The sequence below is a fragment of the Chenopodium album genome, chromosome 6, assembly GCF_948465745.1.
Source record: "Chenopodium album chromosome 6, dcCheAlbu1.1, whole genome shotgun sequence".
NCBI classification, from domain to species: domain Eukaryota; kingdom Viridiplantae; phylum Streptophyta; class Magnoliopsida; order Caryophyllales; family Amaranthaceae; genus Chenopodium; species Chenopodium album.
Window position 1 is genome coordinate 4,230,644 of NC_137839.1, and position 27,938 is coordinate 4,258,581.

At 31.4% G+C, this 27,938-nt stretch overlaps 2 protein-coding genes and 1 pseudogene across 3 annotated transcripts; 1 reads left to right on the forward strand and 2 right to left on the reverse strand.

The window, feature by feature from the left end:
* Positions 1-271: 271 nt before the first annotated feature.
* Positions 272-3,188, reverse strand: LOC145635633 (uncharacterized). Its single transcript, XM_081686954.1, has 2 exons — positions 2,493-3,188; positions 272-610 (listed from the first exon to the last, which is right to left on the reverse strand). Exons 1-2 carry the CDS (start codon positions 3,138-3,140, stop codon positions 455-457), a joined length of 804 nt encoding a protein of 267 aa, XP_081543080.1. The 5' UTR covers positions 3,141-3,188; the 3' UTR covers positions 272-454.
* Positions 3,189-10,171: 6,983 nt separating this feature from the next.
* Positions 10,172-11,257, reverse strand: LOC145636532 (glyoxylase I 4 pseudogene; annotated as a pseudogene). The gene is made up of 3 exons (XR_014114138.1): positions 10,884-11,257; positions 10,660-10,768; positions 10,172-10,387 (listed from the first exon to the last, which is right to left on the reverse strand). The product of XR_014114138.1 is annotated as a glyoxylase I 4 pseudogene (transcript).
* Positions 11,258-22,700: 11,443 nt separating this feature from the next.
* On the forward strand, positions 22,701-27,484 carry LOC145634345 (mediator of RNA polymerase II transcription subunit 17-like). Its single transcript, XM_081685767.1, has 8 exons — positions 22,701-22,961; positions 23,059-23,248; positions 24,457-24,570; positions 24,781-24,866; positions 25,419-25,806; positions 25,898-26,341; positions 26,452-26,769; positions 26,917-27,484. Exons 1-8 carry the CDS (start codon positions 22,867-22,869, stop codon positions 27,241-27,243), a joined length of 1,962 nt encoding a protein of 653 aa, XP_081541893.1. The 5' UTR covers positions 22,701-22,866; the 3' UTR covers positions 27,244-27,484.
* The last annotated feature ends 454 nt before the right edge of the window (positions 27,485-27,938 follow it).

The window sequence follows — 27,938 nt, forward strand, 5'->3', positions numbered from 1 at the left end:
TTACTTGGCCATCTCGACCCAAACTTCTAATCTAATTTTCTTTTAAACATTAATATTGCACCAATAATTGACAATAGGACCAAAATTGGCCCAACATCTTTGGTCCAAACTCTGGCAATGAATAACTTGTCATACATAATCAAACGAAGGATGTCCAAATATATATGTAGCAAATGTTCATATAAGTGCCTTAAACTTGCAAAAACCTAAATGAAATTTCATATTAAATCTCAAAGTTCTCAACAATATACTTTTATGAAACACATTGGGGTAAGAAATATACTTCGATATATGCACAAACTTACATTAATTGTAATCATTTACAAATTTGTTGTGTGATTGACCAATCTCAGATCAGAAAAATAAAATTAAAGGAAATATAGAAAAAAAAAGGGTATGTGTCATAAGACCTGGCCTATATCTCTAAAAATTTAAATTATCATCTCAGTTATCACTACTGCAAAGCTCTCTGAACTTTGGTTCTAAACAACAAAATGCACAATTTCTCCATTGAGAAGTAGAGGAAGCAGCCAGTTGCATGAGTAACAAAGGACCCAAAACTCGAGCCCACGATACAATGCCAAGCGGGCCCATATACCTTATCAAACTCCTGCAAAACCCAATGTTAATGGTGTTAGCTATGATGTATACGAGATTTGATCTAAATTTAAATTTGATAAAATAACACATTCTAAAATTACACGAGTAACCAACTAAGCTTCTTAACACCCACATGAAATTAAAAATATTGCGAAAATAATAGGAAAAGGCCCATATATAGTGACTACTGACAGCACATGGAGGGTGACTAAGGTAAGGCATATTAAATGTACTAAAAAAAATAGGCAAATACTGACAAGTTACAAATTCCAGTAATTATAGAGAATAGTTAACTATTCATCACAAGTCATTAGTCATAACACATGGGTTGTTGGAAATGGATCTTTCTTAATCTCAAGTTAATTGAATTAGTACCACTAAAAATAACTATTTATATGCATGGCATCTTGCTAATTAGTAAGGGATAGCAATTATCAAGTGGGGACCAAATATGGAGGGACTAGATTGAAGCAAAAATTGAGATCTAGCTTGTTGTTCATTTCTTTTTTTCATTATTGGTCTTGATTGTTTGGTCAATTTGACCAATTTATTGTCTACTATTCAATGTGTTTGTGATGAGGAGATCATAAGATGGGATCTTCATATACTAGTATTATACAATTTTTTTTTTAATTTTTTTTTTTTATTTTTTACACTTCTAGGTTCATAATGGCTTGATATACTCCGTAACACATGATTGTTGCAATAATTTCAACATTATTAGATAAAAGAATAGAAGTTATTTTAGTTAATTAGTTTTCGAAAAGTGTTACCTTGCTTAGGAATCGAATATCATCTATGTCAAAAGTCATTGCCTTTATGGTTATTTTATGCAAAGTAAATATAAAAAAAGATATAATTTTTTTTGAAAAAACCATAATTCCATAAAGAACCAAGGAGATGTTTGGCTCATTATAGTATACAAGGGAAATACACAGAGATAAACTCAACATATAACGCGTGTTTGCACATACAAATTTTGATATGAGACAGACTCATTATACTGCTACACGACTAGCTACTCATTATAAAATAAACAACAATAACTTTTACTTTCTAGGAAATAACTTTAGTGTCTACCTCATCTACAAATTGGTGATAAATTTGATGTTGATTTCTAAACTCTCTTATCTAGAATACATTCTCTAACTCTAAAAATGACTATGTTCATAAGAAGTGTCACATACCATGCATGCGTAATTGATGAGTGAGACAGACAGTAGAAGTTCTTTGAAAGCAGTTGATGTGTATAGTGGCTAAGGAGTGACCACTATCTCGTGTAAGCATTAAATTTAGTTGGACAAGATAAAATGGGAAAAACCACAGATCCCATGTGCTGCATATTCTTGCAGTATAGTACTTGTGGTCTTGTGGAATTTGTCTAAACTCTATAATATTTAGCTTCATAGGTGAAACCAAACATGTGAAATAACAATAACGAGCTATGAACGAAAAATGATGCAGACGAAAGTTGATCACAAGTTTTAAGTACCACCTGACTGGCCTCTGAATTAGCTGGTATGTATTCATGTTTTAAACCTATCTCTAAACCTTATGTTTTGGATTAATGTAAACATAAAAATTAAAGAGGGATAATAGTGTCATTATTTGCTTAGCTTAATTGGTCTACTTGAGTTTTAGGTAAGCTTTTCACTCATTTTCTCTTCCTTGTTATTATTCCTAGATTGTCTTTCACAATAATAATGTCAATTATTATCACCTTCATCTAATTAACAATGAAAAAAAAAAAATACACTCCCTTCGTCTTTAAATGTTGTTTCTATGTGACTTTTCTTTTTTGTTAAGGCAATCACTGTCAAAATAGAAACAACATTTAAAGACGAAGTTGTACATGTACGTCGGAATTATTATAATATTTAAATTAGACTTACCTTCTTCAAGTTGAAAGCAATATGCTTGGCACTGAATTTCTCCAAACTATCATAAGTATTTCTTGCACATTGAAAAGCTTGAATTTGCATAAAAGCAGGCATATCAGTTACCAAAACCTTAACTTGCAACAATGCAATGGCAGAACTCATGTCATTTTCCAATTTTGCCCCTGTTGATTTCCTTGCTTTTTCCACAAATTTCCCAACATAAGCCACATTATTTTCAACATGAGAAACTGATTTCCTTGCTCCTTCCGCTTTCCCATTCCCTTTCCCTTGCAATAAATCCTTTGTTATTGGGAAAGGGAATTCCTTTCCCTTTCCCTCTATTTCTTCACTATTAGAAGTAGATTTCCCCCCTTCTATAATATTATTTACCTTATTACTTTTCTCATTACTTTTTACCAAACTCAACAATATACCTTCTACACTTGACACTGATTTCCTTTCCTTTCCCTCCAATTCCTTTTCCTTTTCCGGCTTCGGTTTGGGTTTCGATTTTCTTAGACCACCCCATACACTAGAAGAAATAATCCTTTTTGTCACCGATGTCGCCGGAGTTTGATACTCCGGCGTCCGGCTACCCGTGGCAAACTTGTACACATATAAATTACCTTTCTTTTGCTTCTCTAGTGATGTTGCATTCATTTTTTTTTTTTTTGAGAGTTTACTATATGTTCTGGTATATGGTACAATATTTTTTTGGGTGTTCCTAAGGTGTATATATAAATGTGCATAGGAAGTGACACTATTAAGGTATAATAGCCTAAAAAAAGGTTGGCCCATCATTTAAATATAAATAATATAATGATATATTCATATATATTATGATGATTTAAGAAGTTGGGTGAAAAGATGATTAATTAATGTAGCAGACCATGTGGTAGTGCCAATTATCAAGGATCACATAAAGTGGGTTGGTTGTGGAGAAGGATGAATTTGTGTAATTTAATTAACAAAAAAAATATTTTAATTAATTAATTATTTTTAATATTATGTAATGAATTGATTAATTTTTGTTTTTATTATTCTTGATTTAATATAATATGAAATAAATCATAGGAATTATGATGGGTATACTGACCAATTGGACCCCTTTTGGTGGAGTATATTTGTCAGGAAATCAGCAATGTTTCTGAGCTCCCTAACAAAAGACATTGCCCTACCACATTTTTTTGTTATCATTCCTTTGAACAATCAACTCTTAGAATTAAGAAATTGACATTGAGTTTAATTTACTTTAATTTTAACTAGAATTAAAATGTTTGAATGTGTTTGGGGTAGTATGCAATTTCAAAGATGATTTATTTTCATTGTTATTGCATTTAAAAATTTATGTACACTTTTGAAAAGATATGTGTTTCACACCCAATACAAGTTTATAGAATTGATTTAAATTGTTCCTTTTAAGCATATCATCGTGATGAGGAATACGTACGTACTATTGAACTCAAGACCTAGCATGTGTAAGGCAAGGTACCTTATCACCAAATTAATGAATTTCGTTCTCTCTTATTAATCGTACTCCATGATTAATAAACGATTCACACATCAATCTATTTTCACGAAACTTACCTGTCTAGTAAAAGTCATACTACAACATAACAATATTTATCCTTTAAATTAACATTCACGATGCTGTCACAATTATTGTTAGGGCCCATGAATTTGTTTATTGCATCTGCTAAACATTCATGAACTACATTTAAGACTGATTAATGTGAAAAAATATAGATAAAAATGAAATACAATTGATGACAAACAAAGAAGGAAGTGAGAGTTATTAGCAAGGGGTCCTGCACTACTACGGCAAACGTAGTACTGTAGCAAATTTAGCCTTATTAATAATAATGTGATTTAATTTTGGGAGTTAGCGAAAAAAAATGGACTGCCAAATTAAGGGCATGAAGTAAGCAGAAAACAATTAAATAGGTAGCCTCTCATTTTCAGGGCCCAAAACAAATTGAAAGTGTCGATGAAATTATAGACAAAAGAAGAAATAGTACAATATTTCATGCCAGTTATTAGCTATACGTAGTATGTAGAATTCACCATAACATTTCTGCTGAAATTTAGGGCTATTAGCTACGCAATTTGGCGATTAGCTTAGCACTAGCTAGCATGATATCGACTTAGCCACGAGTACTTATTTTTCCGCTTAGTCAATAATATAAAGTACGAATTACAAAGTACTCGTATTAATAAGCCATGATATTTGAGAGGTCTATTATTCTCTAATGTAATTAAATTTAATTTTAAGTAGTATATTTGATCACCAAACAAACAGCCACAATAATGTCCATTTTAATTTGCACAAAACTATTTTTTTTTAATCGAAATGCAAAATTGTTCATTTTTTTACAACCAAAAGCTTTGAAGGAGGGGCGGATGAGATTCAAACCCATGACCTTTGTGTCACGCTGGCTCCGATACCAAGTTAAAGGACCATCTCAACCAAAAGCTTAAGCTGATGGTTGAGGCCCAGGAATATGTTTTATACTCTATCAGAATTTAATTAGGTGTGTCCGTACCAAAATTGATACTTGTATATATTTAGGCGTTTCAATGTCAACTGAAACGTGAACATCAAAAAATGAACTGTATTCATCTATAAACTTGTTTCAATGAAATATAAACAGCAATAATATTTCCCAATCAAAAAGTTCTAATTTGACTTCACAATAATATGTTTGGCTATAGTACACTCCATTGCTAAGAACACTAAGTTATCTATGGAATTAAGAACAATTTCGTAGGGTCGTAGGGACGGGTGGATAACTAGAGTATCCAAGTATCGACCACTCAATGATTTGGAGCATCCAAGTATCCAAATTCCAAACAAGGATGACCTTAGCCCTCCCCTATATGCTTCAAAACCACATAACAAGAGCAACCAAAATCATCTCACAATTGTTGCAAATAATGGAAAATTGACCATACTTCCATTTTCTCCCACATAAGAAAAGATAGGATAAAATTTGTAGGGTCAATTTATATGTTACTAGCTAAAAGAGACATTCATAATTTGTTTTTATTTTTGTCCTAGTACACTTGTATACTTTTTATTTATTTATTTATTATAAGCCTGGTTCCGTTCTAAATTTAATTGACAATAAGAAAGTAATTCAACAATTAATTTTACACGTTAGTAATAATTATCTCTCTATTTCTTCAATGTACTGCATGGAACGCTATCACTCACATATAGATGGGCTATAATTAAGTTTATAGCTTAATCAAACAAACGAGTTCTTCAAATGTGGGACAATTACACGAGTTTGAAGTGTAAACTAATGCTGAAATGTTTTTTTCTGATATGGAGTAATTAATTAATTCCCTATTTATATTGCATTACACGACTTTGCTGCTTTGCACCCCCAATATGCCAATAAGGGTATACTACGTTAAAAATTGTGCATTTCCATTCTTTAGATGCACATATAATTGCGTAAAATATGTCCCACGATTAGGCTTAATATTGGGCAAAAATCATGGTAATTGAGCAACCCACTAGCATAATATATGTGTAGACTTTTTTCCCTTTGCTGTTTTTGGAAGTAATTAAGTTAGAAAACGTACTATATATGATCTATCCACTTTTTAGGCTATAGATAAAACGTATTTCCTAATGCACTTCCGGAGGAATGTTAGTTTTGGTGTTCGGCGAGGTAACACCAGTGCACATATAAACAACCTACATGAACAAATTAAAGGTCTGATAATCCAATGAAGGATTATTCATGATGCCTTAATAATGGCATGACATATTGACATTGTAGTTCTTGAACATAAATAGGACAGATAGACATATTAGTCACGTTGTTGGAAGTGAAACTAGCTACTTTAATTTTGCCCTTAACTCATTCGTATTAGTTTTAGCACTTTAATTCGGATGCACCCCAACAATAAATCATCGCCTTTTCATTTTAATTTCTTGTTTTTTCTTTTATAAACAAAAAACCAAAAACAAAGGAAGAAAAATGTATTTCTACTTTTCTATTGTCAGTTTTAAAAATTATCATGTTTTTAAATGAGTTTTATAAATTTTTAATTCATTAGATGACATACATCATATAATTTTAAAAAACAAAAAACCAAAAAATAGAAAACCATGCATAACAATTCCAATTAAACGAACCCAAACTGCACCCAAGGCCTTGTGCCTACATGATCAACATGGACATGACTAATAATTTTGGGAATTTATTGGAAGATTTGTTGTTGCCTTGTTGTTTTTCAATTCAATTCCATACATATATACCTAATTTATATTTTAATAGAAGAGATGAAGAAGGGAATGATGTGAGCTCCTCATTTAAAAAGTAAAAACCCTAAAAATAAAATTTAAAATTTAAAAAAATAAAAAGGCATACTAGGAATCATTGTCCGGTGAAAAAAGACAATCTAGATCAACAATCTGTGGTATGAAGTATGTTAGTAACATTATAAAAGTAAAAAAGTTACCCAGATTTTGACAATTTTTAGGACCACTAGCAATTAACTGAAATATGCATGAGTCATAAAGCTAGCTTCTTATTGTCATCAATCACCATGAACTAACAAATTGACTTCTCTATTGAGTTTAAGTGTACTTTCTATATCCTAGGAAAAAACCAACCAACATTTTAAAATTTTGAGCTGAGCTGATAACGATCTAATCGGTGCATAATACTTGCTTATTAAGTACTAAGAAAAAAAATGACCAAGAAAAGTTAAGTGTGTTGGGTTGAACACACTTAATATTACTAAGGTGGTTAACGCGTACAATGCGCGTGTTATATCTAACCATGATGACTTTGTCCTTGCTGTTAAGCCTTTTTAAAGGTCAATATCAAAAGTAAGTTATGATGAGCATGTATCTATGGACTCCAATTCGAATCTACATGTAAATGATTTCACAATCAACATTGATTGATTATTTCATATTCATCAACACGTAGTCAAATAATTCATGCACATAGTAAGGTTGTTGTAAGAATTTAAAATTATTGAATAATAGATGGAAATCTTTATGATTGTCAGCTAACTTCTCAAAGTTGAATGGAGTCTAAATTAGCAATAGAACATAACCATAAAACACCAATACATAGCCTAACAACTAAAGCTTAGCCTATTTGAAATGGTAAAAGTTTGAACAAACACGAAGGTATTTAATTATACTCTTTTGTTTCTAAAACTTTGCATGTAAAAGTAGTTGATATACATTACTTTGTTCAGTTTTCTTTCCTAAAACTATAATGTTCAACAATGTTGAATAAACATATTAAATGAACATCTTTTTTCTCAATTGAGAAATTTGATGTTGAAGAAGCAACTTGTACTAAAGGGTCCATTTCTCTACACCTAAATCGGAATCGAAAATCCTCTTCACGCAACAAGTAAAATGGAGAATTCCCTCACCTAAGATGTAAAGTAGTACACTAGTAGTAAGATCTATCTCCTTAGGGTGTCCTAGATCGAGTTAGATAACGGAGTAAAAGTCATCAAGTTTAGGTGTTTTCATTCCAAAACTAGCATCTTATTTAATTAAATTAACGTGAAAATTCCTTTACATATGCCTGAATTGTCAAATAGTCCGATCCCTGAAAGTATTTTGTCATTGCTCGCTATATCCAAGAGCAAAAAGGCATATAAGTAGTTCGGTAATAAATATAATTCTCTACATACGTACATACTCTAGTTAGCTAACCATTATATATAATTGGCTAGCTACCTAGAGTATATTGACATTTCTTTATGAGTTTCAAATTGTTTAATTTCTCTGCTTTTTTTCCTTATGTTAGTTCAATTGAAAGAAAAATGAGAAAATTGCAGAAATAGGGGTTCCTTGCAGCCCAAAGCAAGCGCGATAAGCAAGTTTGTGTGGCTTTGGACTGAAGGGAGCTCCTAATTCTTCTGTTTTCCCTGGTCGTTTGGTTGTTCGTATGCATGTTTTCGATCAACCATCAGCTCGATCGAGCTAAGTAAACAAGTGCTGCGCCCCTTTGTGGCTTACATACCTTATATCAACACTTGGAGTAGTCGATATCACTTATCAAGGTACTACTGCATGCACGTTTTTTTGGTGAGGCTTGAACTTGTGACCTCAAAGTCACAAGATGAGTTTCCCACCAACTCCATCAAATTTTGCTTGGTATGTAATGCATGCACAATTATACATACTATACATGCAATATTATTTGATCTTATTTATAGATATGTACTAATAATACTTGTATTCTGTTTTTAGAGTGACATTGTGTTTTGTGTTTTGAGATATAATGTGCACATGTCGTCTTGTAATTGGCATGCCTCAATCGTAAAAAATTTATATTATTACTATCGTTAGTCAATAAGTATTATATTAGTCATGCATTAATTTGATTAATTGTCTTTTATTAGAGGTGAACTATGACCCTATGTTTGTTAGGAGTCTACTAATCGATCGACCAACAGAGATCGAGCCTGGCCATTCCTAGCTAACCCTTATCTCCCAAGCGACGGCTCGTGGTGGGAGTTGATGATCAAGTTATACAGAACATGGTAGAACACTAGAGCCAACCAGCAACCACACATAGTGACATAGAGAATTAGATGCTTAGATGAATTAATTAAGGAGTTATTCTAGCTCAATCAAGCCTTAGAAATTAAGGATTGGAGGTAATTTAATTAAAACTAGCCTTCTTGCCCATGCAATGCACGGGTTATTCATATAAAGAGTATTGAGAGATAAGTGAGGAACTATCAGTAAGTCATTATAGGGTATAATATGTAATCGGAAACATGATTAAAGAAATTAAAATTTTGGAACTTTAATCGAAAAAGAGGCTTAAATAGAAGGTGGAAGTGCTAAAATTAAATAGAGAATAGGAAAAGGTTAAATTAAAGGAGAGAGAAGAAGATGAAGAGAGGGAATGTGTATGAAAGATTAAGTATAAGTTTAATGAAAGAATTAAAAAAAAAATGGTGTAATAAAAAATTAATAGTGTAAGATGACATGTGGCACTATGGTTGGAGAAGTGTAATAGAATGGATGGGGACATGTGTCTTTCTTAGTTTCTTGGTTATTGTTTTTAAATACTAAGTATAGATCAGTCAAAGTAATGGGCTAATCTGTAATCTCGTGGGCCCATTCCAATTCAAAGAGGGCCTTACCGACTAAATTTAAGCTCACAAACTTGTATATCACTCATATATGTACTACTCCCTTCGTTTTTAATTATTTGCTCTACTTTTTATTTTCGACCGTTTTTAAATACTTGCTTCATTTTCTTATTTGATCACTTTAACAATTTTTAATTCACTTATCTCAACTAGCAAATTTATGTGATCACTTTGTACAACTGAATTACAAAACTTAAATGATGGATATTATATCTTACTATTGTAATTGGTATAGTTTAAAGCATGACAAAATGAAAGAAGACAAGATGTGTGAAATGGGAAAATCTAATGACAAAATGAGACAAGGAATGTAAAAAAATATAGTACATGCATTTTTTTTTTCTTTTTTCCAAGAGATTCATATAGGGGAGATGTGTAGATGAGATCTGATCCCACATAAGTCGGTCTTATGTACCATTCCTCAAGACATTTAACAAACTAGCTAGCTAGTTGGTAACTTGGTATCAACAATGTAGTACACTTATAAACTTGATCTTTCTACAAAAACCGTTTAACAAAAAATTGTTGTCAATTATTTAGAAATTGCTGAAACGTGGACAATATCGATTGGGCAAGTCGCGTTTTAGTGGGACCACAGGGAGATTATCACAGTCGCAAATCTCAATCACAAAACCATCTGGGTCATGGAAGAAGAGCTGATCAACGTGAATTCCACCTTCAATCACCCTGTTTTTAACATGTTCTATTTGCATCTCGTCTAGCTTCTTTTCTACCGTAGCCATGTTTTCGCACTGCAATAATATCATTTCATTTTGTCAATGTATGCGTAATCATGCATTGTATTAACTCTATAGAACATTTTTAGTAGTTAACGTTATGAACGTATCATAAAATTGTACATTAACAAGTGTGGAATTTAAAATATAACAATATTTAAAAAGCATAGGTTGTACCGTTGTATGTCAAATTGTGTAGTCGTAGTTATAACCAAAATTTCAAACCAAATTCATAGAACACAATTGAAAGAAGAAGAAAATGAAAGGGAAAAAGAAAAGAAACGTACTATGAAGGAGATATGATTGTCTTTGGGATTAATCACTTTAACATCCAATTTTCCATTTGATTCATCATTGCACTCTAGCAAATGAATGCCAATACCATAGTTAAACAACCTACAACAACAAACAACAATAAGATAAACCAACAAATTAAATTAAGGTCAATCAACAAGTAAACTTAAAATTCGAGAAGACAAATGATGCACAATTATAAAGAGACTTTGCTTACCAAGCACCAGGAAATTCTAAAGATCCTGGCCGTCTAATTGAAATAAATCCAAGGATATTTTTGTAAAAATCAAGAGATTTTTCAACTGAACGACACCTGATTGAAATGTGATTTAAGGATACTAAACGAAGAGGATTCTCTATGTTTTCTATCGTCATGATATGTTCTTCTTCGCACGTTGATTCAACCATGTACTTATAGTTATATGTAATATAACACTAATCTAAGAAAAAGAAAATCAAAGAATTAATGGTGTTTCAACAATCTAAAAATTTATAGTATATATAGAATGAAGAAGTAAGAATCAAAAGAAAATAATTGATGCTTTGACAATGTCTTATGTACGTAAATGTCGTAGACGAGTACATGTTTCATACGCCGGTCCAAAATATAATTAAAAAAATAATAATGATTAACTCACGTAGATTTCCGCGTTGGAAATCAAATAAGCTAACCAGCTGTTCCCATTAGATCGACACGATTAAGTACATGATTTGTTTTGATTTAATTAATTTTTTCATCAAAACGTTAATTATAAAATAAGGACATGGTTTACACATTCAAATAAGTATAAGATAATTAGCTTATCTCAAATGTTAACTAGTTTTGTTGACATGGTATAATCCATGTATGTCATTTCTCAGTAATGTCGTGGCATAGGATAAGGAAAACGACGATGGTGACAAATTACTTTCGAGTGCATAGTAAGCATTGTGCATCCGTGTCCTAATCTACAAATAAAGTATGTCATACATTCATAGAGTATATACGAAGAGCAGTTTGTTGAATAGGCGCATAGCAGTGTAGCACTACTTTTAAAGAATGGATCAACTAAATTAAAACCTATCAAATGTCATGCTAGATCAACTAATTTGCTTATCACGTTTATAAAAGAGTCAACGAACGGCCAACTAAATCACTAAATTGTTGGAAGGTTATTAAGAATTTTTATAAAAAAAATTGATTATCAAGATTTTTAATACTTGTATGTGATTTCCAACAACAATATGAAAGTAACAAAAAAAAAAAAAAAAAAAAATCTCCCATAATAGAAAGTACTTTTTTGTTTAAGTATGGTTAAATGTTAAAATACAATGATATTTTGGTAAAATTCAAGGGATGAATTATTGCAAGTAACCATAATTGAAATTTAAGAATATTAGACCAAGTGAAAATTCTTTTGTCATAATAAATTTATACAATATGATTAGTTTTGATAAGACTTTACTTAATGAAAACTAAATGTAGATATATATTATAAGTAAATTAACTGTAGATAGATGTTTGACTATAAACAAATCAGAAAAAAAAAAAAAAAAAGAAAAAAGAAAAAAAAAACCTACTATAATGCATGTAATAATGCACTTAATAGACATAATAATAATAATAATAATAATAATAATAATAATAATAATAATAATAATAATAATAATAATAATAATAATAATAATAATAATAATAATAATAATAATAATAATAATAATAATAATAATAATAATAATAATAATAATAATAATAATAATAATAATAATAATAATAATAATAATAATAATAATAATAATAATAATAATAATAATAATAATAATAATAATAATAATAATAATAATAATAATAATAATAATAATAATAATAATAATAATAATAATAATAATAATAATAATAATAATAATAATAATAATAATAATAATAATAATAATAATAATAATAATAATAATAATAATAATAATAATAATAATAATAATAATAATAATAATAATAATAATAATAATAATAATAATAATAATAATAATAATAATAATAATAATAATAATAATAATAATAATAATAATAATAATAATAATAATAATAATAATAATAATAATAATAATAATAATAATAATAATAATAATAATAATAATAATAATAATAATAATAATAATAATAATAATAATAATAATAATAATAATAATAATAATAATAATAATAATAATAATAATAATAATAATAATAATAATAATAATAATAATAATAATAATAATAATAATAATAATAATAATAATAATAATAATAATAATAATAATAATAATAATAATAATAATAATAATAATAATAATAATAATAATAATAATAATAATAATAATAATAATAATAATAATAATAATAATAATAATAATAATAATAATAATAATAATAATAATAATAATAATAATAATAATAATAATAATAATAATAATAATAATAATAATAATAATAATAATAATAATAATAATAATAATAATAATAATAATAATAATAATAATAATAATAATAATAATAATAATAATAATAATAATAATAATAATAATAATAATAATAATAATAATAATAATAATAATAATAATAATAATAATAAAGTAATAACTAACAAAAGTCAAGTCTTATACGAGTACAAGTAGATTTCCCACGTTATGATGCGAGATTGCGAGGGATACAGGTATTCACGTAATCAAGTTGTTTCTTTTAAACTCCATGTTATCTACGTTCACTTTGTTTAATTAATAATCAGTTAATCACAACCCTACTAAACACATATATATCCAATATATTGATAGATTTTCATACGTACACTCAATAATTCATTAAGACAAGGATAATTGGAATGACATATAACTTCAAAAAAAAGTTTCATACAAAAAAACAATTGATATTGAAAAGAAAAAATCATTTTATTAATAAAGTATCCCCTCCGTCCCTAAATTACATTCCTCTTTCTCTCTATTATGCGAGGAATAAATGCTAGAAAGAGGAATGTAATTTAAAGATGGAGGGAGTACTCTATTTCTGATCTAAATAAGCAACTACGAGATACTAAATTTCTGATACACCTTCCTACATCATTCAATGGAGAGAGCTCTCTAACTTCGTCAATTTTCATCTGTCACTGCCACATGTCCAAAAGGGTTGTTAGGGTGGAAAAAATTTTAATTGTACAGCGAAAATCAAGGCTTTTTATTTACAAAAATAACATCTGATAATCATCCCATGTTTATCAATGTTATCATTTATAAACTTGCACTTTCTTGTAAGATAATTTGTATGTAATTAATGGTCCAATATATATCATTATATTTTTTTATTTTTTTGGGTTTTTCTAAGCTATGCCCCTAAGGTAGTCGAGTTTCTAAGGTGTACCCATGCTTTTTCAAATTTCTAAGTTATGCCCCTCAACTCACTACCATTAATGAATGGTACCCTCCTTGGGACTTCCACGTCACCTAAAGTTAATTATAAATTTAATAAAAAGATGATAAAAGGTAAGAAAATGATACGAGAAAGAAATCTTAACCACAACAACCCTAATAACGAAAACTAAAGCCACGAAATCACACTCTCAATTAACTTTTAAATAACTAATAAGGATACATTTTAGTATTGATAAGAAGTTGAAGGGCACGACTTAGAAACTTGAAAAAGCATGGGTACACCTTAGAAACTCAACTACCTTAGGGGTATAGCTTAGAAAAACCCTATTTTTTTTTTATTTACAACTAGCATAAATAAAAGATGTTAATTAGTAAAAACATTCATTGTAAATTTCATTCGTATATTAGGAATGACATTCAAACCTTTAATTTTATTTTAACAATCAATAAATAATTAGAATTATTGCTTGATTACTTAATTAGAGTAGGAGTACGTAGCCTAATGGAGTCAAGGCCCTAATCAAATAATCAAGAGTGAGAGTTTGATAAATTTTCCTATCCGAATTCATACTACTTCCGTTAAAATGTTATGTTGTGCAATTTTAGAATATTTTATATCTCACAAATAACACCCCAAAATTGCACATAACATTTAACAGAGGTAGAATATGATTACTCTATATATCTTCCTGAATTGTGGCAGAGCTCTACTTCATTTTGAAACTTTAATTTCAAAGATTGGTTCAACTAGAATCTTAAGCACAGAAACTAGAATTATATCCTTGCAAATTAACATGTTTTTACCATGTAATCATATTATCCGATCATCCTTGCGCAATTTAAATCACATCTCTATATTTGTGTAATTATGTTATCTATTTTCTTAATTTTTGTAAGGTGAAAAGAACTACTCGTGTTCGGAACTATATAACCTACAAACATAATTTTTTTCTTATAAAAAATTTATGGTGCAAAAGAGGGGCAAATCTCAAACAAAAAAAAAAGGGTAATGGTAACCAATAATAAGCATATACTACCTCTACAATATCATCATAGAGAATACAACGAACTACCGAAACTGTGTATAATTCCTTTATTCAAATTATAATTGCATCATATTACAACGAATTTTTTATTTTTTTTTGAGAAAGTACGACGGGATTTTTTATCTTATACAACAACATGAGTCGCCAAGGCAATGTGAATGTGGAGCTTGCGCCCCTCCACAGCTTGAGATACATTCTCCATCAGAACATCCTGGATCTGGTGTGCAACGACCACCTACTCCAAGTACTCCGATTTCTTGAGGTAACCTTGAGCTCGTAGCATTAATTCCTGCTCTCATAAAAAAGAATATAAAGTACTCGATATTAATATATAAATTATGGTAAAATTATAATCCTTGTGATGATCAATGAATAATCAATTAATTAAGTAACTACTTTTTCTAATATACATAGTTAGTGTAAAGTGTAGACTAAAAAAAAAAAAACTAAAATTTAGGCATTTGCACTTACCACATGATAAAATAACTAATAGCACCAACATGAGAGTCATAAATGATGTTTTTCCAGCCATTTTTTAAAATAAGATTAGTATAGTTTCTTATTATAAAGGAGGAGGAAGGAGAAAATTTAGTATTATAGAGATGTGATGAGTATGTTGTTTAAACTTAGTTTTGGCTCTTTATATACTTGTAATTGTTGTTTATGTCATCTGTAGTTATAAATCTCTATGATTTACTCCCTAAAAAATTGAAATCTCTTTATGATTTACTGTCTAATATATGTAAATCTCTATGTTTTTTTTTTTTTTTTTTTTTTTTTTTGACAAGAGCAATTTTTTTTTTTTTTTTTTTTTGACAAATGCAAATCTCTATGATTTACTCCCAAAAAAAATTTATCTCTTTATGATTTACTGTCTAATATATGTAATACTCTTATAGTCTTATGATTTACTCCTTATCTAGCTACTTTATGCAATATCCTTTTGAATGTTCACAAATTGAATATCATCATCTGTAATATCCTTATAGACCCTCACAAATTCAAGATCATGATCCTTAATATCCTTTTGGACCTTCACATCATTGCATGATCATCACCTATATCAGTTATATCCTTTTGGACCTTCACAAATTATTTGTAATATCCTTTTGGATCTTCACAAATTCAAGATCATCATATGTATTCTGTAATATCATTTTGGCAATCATGATTTCTTTCCCATTTATTAAATGAATTATTTTGAACTAAAAATACTACTTCTTTTTGTTGGTTTATCTTTAATCACAATTTATCAAATTGAAAATTAGTAACGAATTGGAGTATTTTAATTATAAAAAAATGATGATAATATATATATCCTTGAGTATGTAAAAACATCTCTAAATCTTTTATATATATATTCCCGAGTTTTTAGAAAGTCACGTAAAATTTTCTTAACGAGCCACGTAAAATATAAAGTTTAGTGGTAGCCAATAAAATACAACATTATTAATATCTTTTAAAATTATAATTTAAATGACACGTAATGTCGAATGAGATTTTTCCAGTTTAAATTAATTAAATAAAATATTATCTTTTGATATCATGAATTTTATCTAAATATATAACAAACTAGATGAAGCCCGTGCGATGCACGGTTTTTTTTTTTTTTTTTTTTTTTTTTTTTTTTTTGTATTTATGAGCCTTAAATTTGTTATATATTTGGATAAAATTCCTAATATTAAAAAATAATATATAATTAATTTAAACTTAAAAATCCCATTCGCCAATTTTGCTTACATGGCATTTGAATTATTTAATTCTAAAAGAAATTAATAATCTCCTATTTAATTGGCTACTACTAAGATTTATAATCTTACATGGCACACTAAGAAAATTAGATCCTATGTGGCTCTCTAAAAACTCGGGAAAAAACTCCCCTTTATATATATATATATATTAGATTTTAGCATATATATATATATATATATATATATATATATATATATATATATATATATATGCTAAAATCTAATATATATTGTACAATTAACTCATTTATTCTCACCCAAAACCAACTCATTTATTGTACAATTAACAATTTTAACATAAATTAGCGCAACATTTATTAAATAACTTAAACCAAGGGGGAGGCCAAGGGCCACCCCAACCCCCCTTAGTTGGCCTCGATTGAAAACTAAAGCAAGTAAATTTCAGTGAATAACCCAAGTGGACTATTCTTCTTATCGCTAGAGCTGTCATTTCGGGTAAATGGGTCGGGTCAACTCGAGTCAGGTCAATTCAGATTAATTCCATAACCTATGCGGGTCGGGTTTGAGTTGGGTCATGCTTGAGTCGGGTCACGTCAGGTGATACTACTTATCGGGTTTGGGTCGGGTTACATTCGGGTCGGGTGAACAATAGGTCAGGTTTAATTTGGGTTTTCACGGGTTAAAACGGGTTAGGGTAATTCTCGGGTTTGAGACGGGTTTGGTTCAAGTCAATAATTTGCGGGTTAGAATCAGGTCGGGTCATTCTCGGGTTTGAGTCAGTTTCGGTTCAAGTCAATAATTTGCGGGTTATAATCAAGTCGGGTCATTTTCAAGTCGGGTCATTCTCGAGTTCCAGTCGAGTTCGGTTCAAGTCAAAAATTTGTGGGTTATAATCGAGTTGGGTCATTTCCAAGTCAGGTCATTCTCGGATTCAAGTCGGGTTATGTTCAAGGCAATAATTTGCAGGTTACAATCAGGTCGGGTCATTTCCAAGTCAGGTCATATTCGGGTTCAACTAACTAATAGATAATTGTCATTTTTATTAAGCTAATTATTTCCTTTGACTATAATATATATGACAATATATTAGGGAACTATAGTCTATAATTTAGGAAGATAATTATCTCCTTTGACTATACAACAAATATATACTATAACTCTTAAATTTGAGGATGATGCTCCTTTCTTTTGCTGGCCTAAACCGAATTGGTCTCCCTAAACAAAATGCTTTGATCAATAAAAATAAGGTGGTCTAAAGTCTAAATTGCATTTAAGGTGATTTGAAATCGGGTCAGGAATAATTTGGGTTGAATTTAGGTCGGGTCAATAACAAGTCATATTAATTTCGAGTCTAGTTAGTAACAAATCAGGTTAAATTTTTAGGTTTGTTAAGTAATAAGTCTAGTAATATATTCGGGTCGGGTCGGGTCAATAACAAGTCGGATTTAATTTAGGTCAAGTCAATAACAAGTCGGGTTGATTTCGGGTCGGGTTTGTAACAGGTTGGGTTAAATTCGGGTCTGGTTGAATTCAGGTCGAGTTAGTAACAAGTCGGGTTAAATTTGGGTTTTGACAGGTTAAAACGGGTTTGGGTCAATTTCCGTTCAAGTCGGGTTCGGTGCAAGTTAAATTGGCCGTTGTAAACCGGTAAATCGATGCAAGTTGTACACCGGTAAATTGGCCATTTAAAGGCAAATTGGATGGTTCCACCCACCCAATTGGACTCCCGGAGGGTATTAGAGACCATAATAAACATTTCGGCAATTTTTATTCCGGGCGAAAAAAGTCAAAAATTTCCAAAATTGAAGTCATGTCCACGATTTTTGAGAAATTTTGGAGGTTTCGGGACCCGATGTCACAAAGTCTTGATATTTTAAGGAATACATCTGGTGGTCATATAATGCTGTTTGGAACCATATATGATCATTATATGTTGTCATAGATGTTCGTGGTAGGCTTGAGTTAATGAAATCGGTGCAAGTTGTAATCCGATAAGTTGGTCGTTTAAAGGCAAATTGGATGGTTCCACCCACCCAATTGGACTCCCGGAGGGTATTAGGGACCATGGTAAACTTTTCGGCATTTTTTTTTCCGAACGAAAAAAAGTCAAAAAAATTCCAAAATTGAATGCTAATATCCACGCTTTTTTAGAAAATTTGTAGGTTTCAAGGCCTGGTGTTGAAAAGACTTGAGATTTTAAGGGATACATCTCGGGGTCATATAATTCCGTGTGGAACCATATATGGTCATTATATGTTTTCATCAATGTTTGTGGTAGGTTTGAATTAATGAAATTGGTGCAAGTTGTAAACCAATAAATTGGACGTTTAAAGGCAAATCGGATGGTTACAACCACCCAATTGGACTCCTGGAGGGTATTAGGCACCTTGGTAAACATTTAGGCAATTTTAATTTCCGGGCTAAAAAAGTCAAAAACTTCCAAAACTGAAAGCTAAGATCCACGCTTTTTTAGAAATTTTGGAGGTTTCAAGGCACGGTGTCGAAAAGATTTGAAATTTTAGGGGATACATCTAGAGGTCATATAATGCCATTTGGAACCATATATGATCATTATATGTTGTCATAAATGTTCGTGGTAGGCCTGATTTAATGAAATCGGTGCAAGTTGTAAAATGGTAAATTGGTCGTTTAAAGGCAAATTGGATGGTTCCACCCACCCAATTGGACTTCCAAAGGATATTAGGGACCATGGTAAAAATTTCGGCAATTTTAATTTCCTTGCGAAAAAAGTCAAAAAATTCCAAAATTGAAGGCTAATATCTACGCTTTTTGAGAAATTTCGAATGTTTCGGGATCCGGTGTCAAAAAGAAATGAGATTTTAGGGGATACATCGTGGGGGTCATATAATGCAGTTTGAAACCATAAATGACCATTATATGTTGTCATAAATGTTCGTGGTAGGCTTGAGTTAATGAAATCACTACAAGTTGTAAACCGGTAAATTGGTCGTTTAAAGGCAAATTGGATGGTTCCACCCAACCAATTGGACTCCCGGAGAGTATAAAGGACCATGGTAAACATTTCGGCAATTTTTATTTCCGGACGAAAAAAGTCAAAAAATTCCAAAATTGAAGGTTAATATCCACATTTAATTTTTTGAGAAATTTTAGAGGTTTCAGGACCCAGTGTCGAAAAGATTTGAGATTATAGGGAATACATCTCGGGGTCATATAATGTCGTTTGGAACCATATATGATAATTATTTATCGTCATAAATGTTCGTGGTAGGCTTGAGTTAATGAAATCGGTGCAAGTTGTAAATCGGTAAATTTGCCATTTAAAGGCAAATTTGATGGTTCTTCCCACCAAATTGGACTCTCGGAGGGTATTAGGAACCATGGTAAACATTTCGGCAATTTTTATTTACAAGCGTAAAACAGTAAAAAAATTCCAAAATTTAAAGCTAATATCCACACTTTTTGAGAAATTTTGGAGGTTTCGAGTCCCGAGTTGAAAATCCTTGAGATTTTAGGGAATACATCTCGGGGTCATATAATGTTGTTTGGAACCATATATGATCATTATATGTTGTCATAAATGTTCGTTATAGGCTTGAGTTAATGAAATCGGTGTAAGTTGTAAACCGGTAAATTGACCCTTTAAAGGAAAATTGGATGGTTCCACCCAGCCAATTGAACTCTCAGAGGGTATTAGGGTCGATGGTAAACATTTCGGCAATTTTTATTTATGGGTGAAAAAAAGTCAATAAATTCCAAAATTGAAGGCTAATTTCCACGCTTTTTGAGAAATTTTGGGGGTTTCGGGCCTGGTGTCGAAAAGCATTTAGATTTTAGGGGATACATCTCGGGTTGGTATAATGTCGTTTGGAACCATAAATGATTATTATATGTTTGTCATAAATGTTTGTGGTAGTCTTGATTTAATGAAATTGGTGCAAGTTGTAAATCCCCGTTTAAAGGCACATTGGATGGTTCCACTCACTCAATTGGAATCCCGAAGGGTATTAGGGACCATGGTAAACATTTCGGCAATTTTTATTTTCGGGTGAATAAAAGTAAAAAAAAAACTCTAAAATTGAAGGCTAATATCCACGCTTTTGAGAAATTTTGGAGGTTTTAGGTAGCTAGAGCTGTCAATTCGGGTAAATAGGTCGGGTTTAGGTCGGTAAGAGTGGGTCGGGTCAATTCGGATTAATTCCATAACATGTGCGGGTCGGGTCAATTCGGATTAATTCCATACATATGCGGGTCGGGTCAATTCGGAGTAATTCCACAAGAAGCACTACAACTTCTCAATGACCCAAACGTTAATTCACAAATTTTTGTATGAGGCAGACTTTAATATATTTATTGTAAATGGGTAAATGTTACCTAAAAAGTATTTAAACTTACCCTTATATACTACTGCTTATAAAAATTACCATTTTTAAACTTAAATTTTACCTTTTACAAACACTTATAATGTACTTGTATTAGATAAAGCATATTACACATTAGTCTTTATAATATAACATGTATTGTTTAGAAAATAGTTTTTTTTTTTTTTAAAAAAAAAAAACACATTAAGATACAATATTACTCACAAATTACTCCATCCGTTTTTAAATACTTGCTATATTTTCCTGGACATGTATGCTAATGCTAATCCTTGATCAATAATATCATTAATTATCAATAAGTATAAATTATTAACAATTGAAAATTAATAATCTTTTCACTGAGACGATCTCAACTACGGAGTACTATTTACAAAATTATATTTTTTTGCTATGTATAAATTACAAACATTAGTCAAACCAGATCAAATAAATAGTGCAAATTGTAGAAATTAATCGTCTTCCAATAAAATAAGGGAGTAAAAATTTACCTTGCACCAATTATTTTTTTTTACCAGATTACCGCAATTTCTAGCATACTCCTGGAGTACCATGCACACAGTACTCCAGGTTTTATAAAACTCATATTATTTTGATGTTAACTCTTTGTTACTTCAAATTATATATGTGTTATTTTTAAATACATGTATGTTATTTCGCCATTTTTCTCATTCATCTTCCTCCCGCACTCACTCTCTCTTCCTCTCAGTTACTCCAACTCAAAATCATACACTTTCTCTCTCCTTTCTTCTTCCAAGTTTCTGGGTTTTCTAGGAATCAACCTCACTTTCACTCTCTTCCTCTCACTACTCCAACTCTAAATCTAACATACTTTCTCTCTCCCCTTTTCTTCTTCTAATTTTCTGTGTTTCTTAGAAATCAATTGATTTGAAGGTAATTTAAGAGTGTAAATGTGTTTATGTCCAGAAATTTAGTATCTTCTAAAGTGTTTGATTCTCTTCAAGATGCCTAAAAACTCAACACTGCTAATGTTATTTTGATGTGAATTTATTATTATTTCAATTTATATATATGTTATTTTTAAATAAGTACATGTTATTTAATGTAAATTAAAAATATCATGAGTTGGGGTTGAAGTAATATATAAGTAAATAACATATTGTTGTAATAAAATAACACAACATTTAAACAATATAACATAAAGTGTACGCAATAAACTCAAAAATATTGTGTAAGGAGTACCATGATCCGTAGTACTCTAGGAGTATATAATACTAAGAGCAACTACAATGGTTGGCTAATTTATTTAATAGCTTGGCATGCCACATCATCTTCTTAAGCTACAACAATTCAAGCTATTTGTTGCTCCAATGGTTAAGCTAGTTGTAAATTAATTTATTTTTAAATTTATAATATTTTTTATCTAATAAATATTTGCCAAGCTAATTAGCTCTACAAAGCTAATTTGCTTGTCAAAGCTAATCAACAAGATGTGCAACAATGGTGTAGCTACTAGCTTAAAATTTTTAATATTTGCAAGCTAGTCCCTTTTCCCAACCATTGGAGTTGCTCTAATTGCCAAATTACCATACGAAGAATCTCAAATTAACCGTCTTTCAATAAAATTAACTAAATTCCATTTTATACCGGTTCGTTGATTTTAGTTAGGGCTCAATTGCAGTTAAGCTGTTAACTGTTGTGCAAAATCTCCCCAAAAACCATAAAACTCCAGCGAAAGCTCAACAATGGCGGACGGAGGCGACATGGAAATCTCTCTCGACAAACTCCCTATCAAACGCCTCGAAATCATCGAAGAATCCGGCGCCGAACGCTTTTCCCCGTACTTTCTCTCTCCTCTATTTATGCAATAGCTTAATTTGACCTAATTTTTTCTGCAATTTTGGTGATTTTGATTTGAAATTGTTGAATTTTTTCAGCGAAATTGAATACGAAGAGAAAACTGTGAACTTGATTCGGCGAATCGACTTCGCCTGGGCGTTGGAGAGAGATGCGAAGAAGCAGAAGAAGACGAAGGAATCATCTGCACCGTCCACGTTGCAAGGGGTGATTGAGAATTTGAGATTGGCTCATCAAGAGCTTTCCGTTATCATTGATCTAATTAACACTGTAAGCTCCTTTTACTACGAATTACACTGATTTTATTCTGAGCTGAAATTGTGGTTTTTGGTGATAATGTTAAGTAGTTTTTTAACTGTAAATTTTGAATTTTGCGCCAAATTTGTAGTTTATTGATGCAAAATTGAGGTTTTATGAAGTTGTGTGAAGTGTGAATGCTGAATTTTGTAGTTGGGAGTGTTTTGGTCTTTAGAGTGTGAAGTATGTTTATTAAGATGCAAAATTGATGTTGTATGTAGTGTAAATGGTTGATTTTTATAATTGTGAATGTTTTCGATGCGAAGTCGGTTGATTAAGATTCAAAATGAGATTTTATTTTTGAAGTATAATCATTCAGTATTTAATTGCAAGTGTTCAAGAATCATGATGAAAGTATTGTAGAATGAGGATTCAATTTGAGCTTGAATATCAGAGTTTATTTGCAGCCTAAAAGTAATTTGTCCTGCCTTCCTTGAGCTTTTTTTTTCATTGCCATTGCTTCTCATCCACTTTTGAGTTCTTGGACATGAAGTTGGCCCTTCTTGGAGAGAATTGAAAATGGGATGATCATTTGAGCTTTACTTATTGAACATGGTCTTAGTTTACTGGAAAAGTTTTTGTAGCTCAATTAATGAAAATTTCTATCTAACATCGTGGCTGTTATCAATGTTGCTCAACCCCAAGGTGGGTGACCATCAACTCATAGTGGTTTAAGCAATTCTATAAGATTATAATTGGAGCTAGTTTGCTATTTTTTTTTTAGTTTTTTTTATTTGAGGGACTATGTCATTTCTTTTGCATAATTACCCCGAAATTGACATTTTTAATCATTGATAAGCTGCTGAAGTGCTGAGTATTCTCTCATTAACTTAAAAACTTATGGAAATTCAGATGCAAATATTGGGGGAAACTTTGTTATGTCCTAGTTGTTTTTGGCTTTCAAATAAATGTGTTATTACCTTAATTTTGATTAAGGTGAATTATTTGGCATTTAAGTACGTGTGAGTTGTGACGATATCAGCACTTTGTTAGAACCTTTTACTGTTTGCTTCTGGGATAGGGTACTTTTTCTGAATACTGCTTTAATTTATAAATGTGCTAATCAGGAATATTTCAGCTCGATATTCCATTTTTTTCCACATACCTTATTTGGGGCAAGCTTCATCTTGTAACTTGTCTTGTCGAAAGTGCTGATGGGCAAATCTTGGCTAATTGTTCAGGTTGAAGCTAATGATGCAGTTACCGTGGCTCATATGAATAGGCCAAAACCATTGCCTAATGAAGCCCTGTCCGACCTTGCAATATCTGCTGCAAATAAGCTGCAGTGTTTTCGGGTATCGTCATTGTTAGACTTATTGTATCTTTCACCTTACTCTACCAATACCCCCTTAGTGTGTATGTTACTGCAACTTAATACTTTTTCCCTGCTTAAAATAGAAAGATGTATCATAATAGTTCTATATTGAGGTCTAAAATTGCAGTTCACATGAACATTTTCTCTTAGTTGCTTTTGGAATAAAATTTTAACCTTGCCTCCCTTGCAGCATCTCAGTAAGTACTTTAAGCAGTCTGCGAAATCCTTGGAACATCAGATTGCCAGGGAAGCAAGATTCTATGGAGCTCTCATTCGGTGAGTGTGCAGAAGTGGATACTCTCTCTTTCCTTATATACTTGTGTATTTTGATAAGATATAAATTGATGCCTTATCATGCCAATCTGTTGCATTGCAACTCTCATTCAACATTCAATACCTCACTTTCAGTTCATCTCTACGTGCCTTGTCTACTATCTAGCATACATTCTTGTGGTATCTACTATCTAGTCACCTTTCTTCCATGTCCTTGTAGCCGAGCTTTGACACCGTTTGGTGTTTCCACTTTCCATTATCATTCTCCTGTTATATTCATAAGATTTTCTATGTTTACTAGATCTTCTCTGCATATATTGTGTATTATACACACTATGTTTAATTTCCTTAAGGTTTGCATTAATTGTTAGTGCTTCTGACAATAAGTATAGTAAATCAATAAATATAATTTGATGCAACATCTAATATATAATAATTTGATGCTATGACTAACCCTTCTTTCCTTGGTGTATCTTCAAAGGCTTACTTGTTCATTGCTACTTTTCTGTTTGTCTTCATTGGATTGTTCATCCTTTCACTCTGACAAGCTGACAGTTTGCAGCAGAATTGGAAAGTCAAATGGCATCGTTTGGCAGCAAATGCTCCTGGTAGCGATGGCTTCTTGATTGATCTCTCCAAGAACACAGCACACGAGCAAGCAGCAGTTGCCAGAGCTCCTAAGTTTTCTATGGTTCGTGTGGAGCACGATTCATCTGGCATGCTGGCTGTGAATTTGCCTAAAAATTCATGTCGTTCTTTCCACTTTGGTTTTTTGGATGCTCATTCAGATGATTGTCCAGAAGGACTTGGATTTGGGCGAATGAATTCTGGTTCCGTTGATGAATCTTTAAGTGAAGCTAAGAAGGATTCTAGTGATGATGATCGTATACGAGAAACACATACAGTCCTTTGTAATGCCCACAGGGCCATATTTTATGAACAGGTAGATGTGAACAATTTACTACCCCTTATTGGAGCTTCTTAACTTTTCACCATGTCCTTCCTTTTTTGACATGCCTTGTTTCTGCTTATAGGTTTTTGAATTAGTTAGCCGTGAATCCTTCAACCCATCTTTGGGGGTAAACGTGACTGGAATACGAGAAAACTATTTGGAACTGAGCATAAAGCCAGGGGTATCTGTTTTCGTATCGCTAATGCCATACAATCAGGAAGATCAAGGTAATGATAGCAGTGACACTAAGAATGTGGACGATTTATCTAAAGTGTCAAGCCTGGTGGAAACCAAGCAAAACATTGAGCAAATGTTTGGACACCCCAACCACATCACTTATGAAATATATCTGCTACAGCTTTTCCGTGATGAAATATATGGCAAAGTGAAGCACCAACCACACTTGCCTGGTAAAGTTCAGTCTAATCACCAGCCTAATGATGCTGTGGGGCTTGTGAATCATTTCTGCCTTTCTTTGGCTCACCGAATCTTCTCAAGCAAAGTTCTAAATAAGTTGGAAAACTTGGTATTGGCAAATCTGAACTCTATTTGCATTAGTTTTGTCAACTGAAATAGGAATTGTATATCTGACTCGTTTTTCTCTTTTCTTGCTGAATTTTCGTTTTCATCTATTAGGCTACAAAGATTCCGTATCTCCAGCTTATTTCACAACCTACCTGGCATTCACGGACTTCTTCTTGGGCACTGTCTGTGAAAGTTCCCAAAGCCATACTTAATGCGCAGTCTCAGGCATGGAGTTCAGATGAAGATCAGATTAAAGATAACAAGTTACTATTTCAGACTAGGGTGGTGGTGAAAGATGATAATATTAGCATTGAAGGGGGAGGTTCTCCTAATGTTGTTGGTTTGTTTAAATGTAATCCTGAGGCAATGGGATCCAAGAACAGATTCAATTGTGACTTGGTAGATCTCCCTATGGTGCTTCTGTTGCAGGTAATCTTATACTCCGTAGATGTTCAAACTCTTGCTGGAGTGACTACTGAGTACTACTTGTTTTTATCTTTATTATTTATTTATTTATAGTGTTTTGAATTTGAGATGTGAACTTGTGGTTGAGGTTGTTTTGGGTTTGAATGACAGATAGCTAGTCAGATCATATGCTGGCTTCACGAGGAGGCATTGATGGTGGGTATAAAAACACACCAGGATTTTCTCTGCCTTTTCTTGGAGCTTGAACAAGGTGAGACTCTGAGCCTGGTCGCGCATGTTGATCCGGAGGATGCACTAGGATGCATCTCCTGGTGGCTGACTGTGGAGGATGGCTCTACTCAGGAGCGTAAACTTCAGGCAGATCTTCCTGATGGTGAGTCTCCTTCTAGACGGTTTTTGGGTCACTTGTCTTTGGATACATTGTACTCTACATTAATGGATCTTGTTAGTGTGTGCACCGTCAGTGTTAACCATTAAATCTGGTCTAGTTTTGTTTCATATATCAATCAATGAAAATGTATACTGGTATCCCTGTGTTTTAAGTGTTTAGCTGCAAGTTATGGCCTACAGCCTATGAGAAATGTACATGAATTGAACAAATCAAATTTCACTTTACATTTGGGTAGGATGCCAGAATAAGTTACATATTTCATGGTTACATAATGTATGATTAAACAATGGAAACCAAACATCAATGATGGAAAGATATGTTAATGAAGCGTAGTCAATGTTTTTGCTTCATTGTTCTTTTATGATTACTCTTCCTCATTTTTCTTGCAATTTTCTATTACTTGTTGATTCAGTTTACAGTTTTATTGCACAATCACAGGTTCTTAAGGAAATTAAGTGTCCTTAGTTCCATTCTGCTGTTGGATAAAAGATTTGATTGTGATTCACTAATTCCCCCCCATAATTACTCTTGCTGTTTGTTGAGGCTCAAGTCTGAAAGAAAATGCCACTTTATTTATTTTATTTTTATTTTAAAAAAAAACCAATTAAAAAAGTTCAGTAAACCAAATCTTGTTATGCTTTTTGATAGATTTCCATGGTTCCTTCAGCCATACTTGTAAATGGATGAACAAAACTTTCAAAACACAGTTTTACTCTAGTAGAATAAATCTGCTTCCCAGCAAACTCATCCATTAAACTTGTTTCCCTGTTCTGCTCTTGTG

Bases quoted from the DNA above. Each gene is read 5' to 3' on its own strand.
- LOC145634345 (XM_081685767.1), top strand. From the start codon at position 22,867: ATGGCGGACGGAGGCGACATGGAAATCTCTCTCGACAAACTCCCTATC. The intron at 24,867-25,418 runs GTGAGTGTGCAG...ACAAGCTGACAG, and splicing joins TTCTATGGAGCTCTCATTCG to TTTGCAGCAGAATTGGAAAG. The intron at 26,342-26,451 runs GTATTGGCAAAT...TTCATCTATTAG, and splicing joins TAAATAAGTTGGAAAACTTG to GCTACAAAGATTCCGTATCT.
- LOC145635633 (XM_081686954.1), bottom strand. From the start codon at position 3,140: ATGAATGCAACATCACTAGAGAAGCAAAAGAAAGGTAATTTATATGTG. The intron at 611-2,492 runs GTAAGTCTAATT...TGGGTTTTGCAG, and splicing joins TTGCTTTCAACTTGAAGAAG to GAGTTTGATAAGGTATATGG.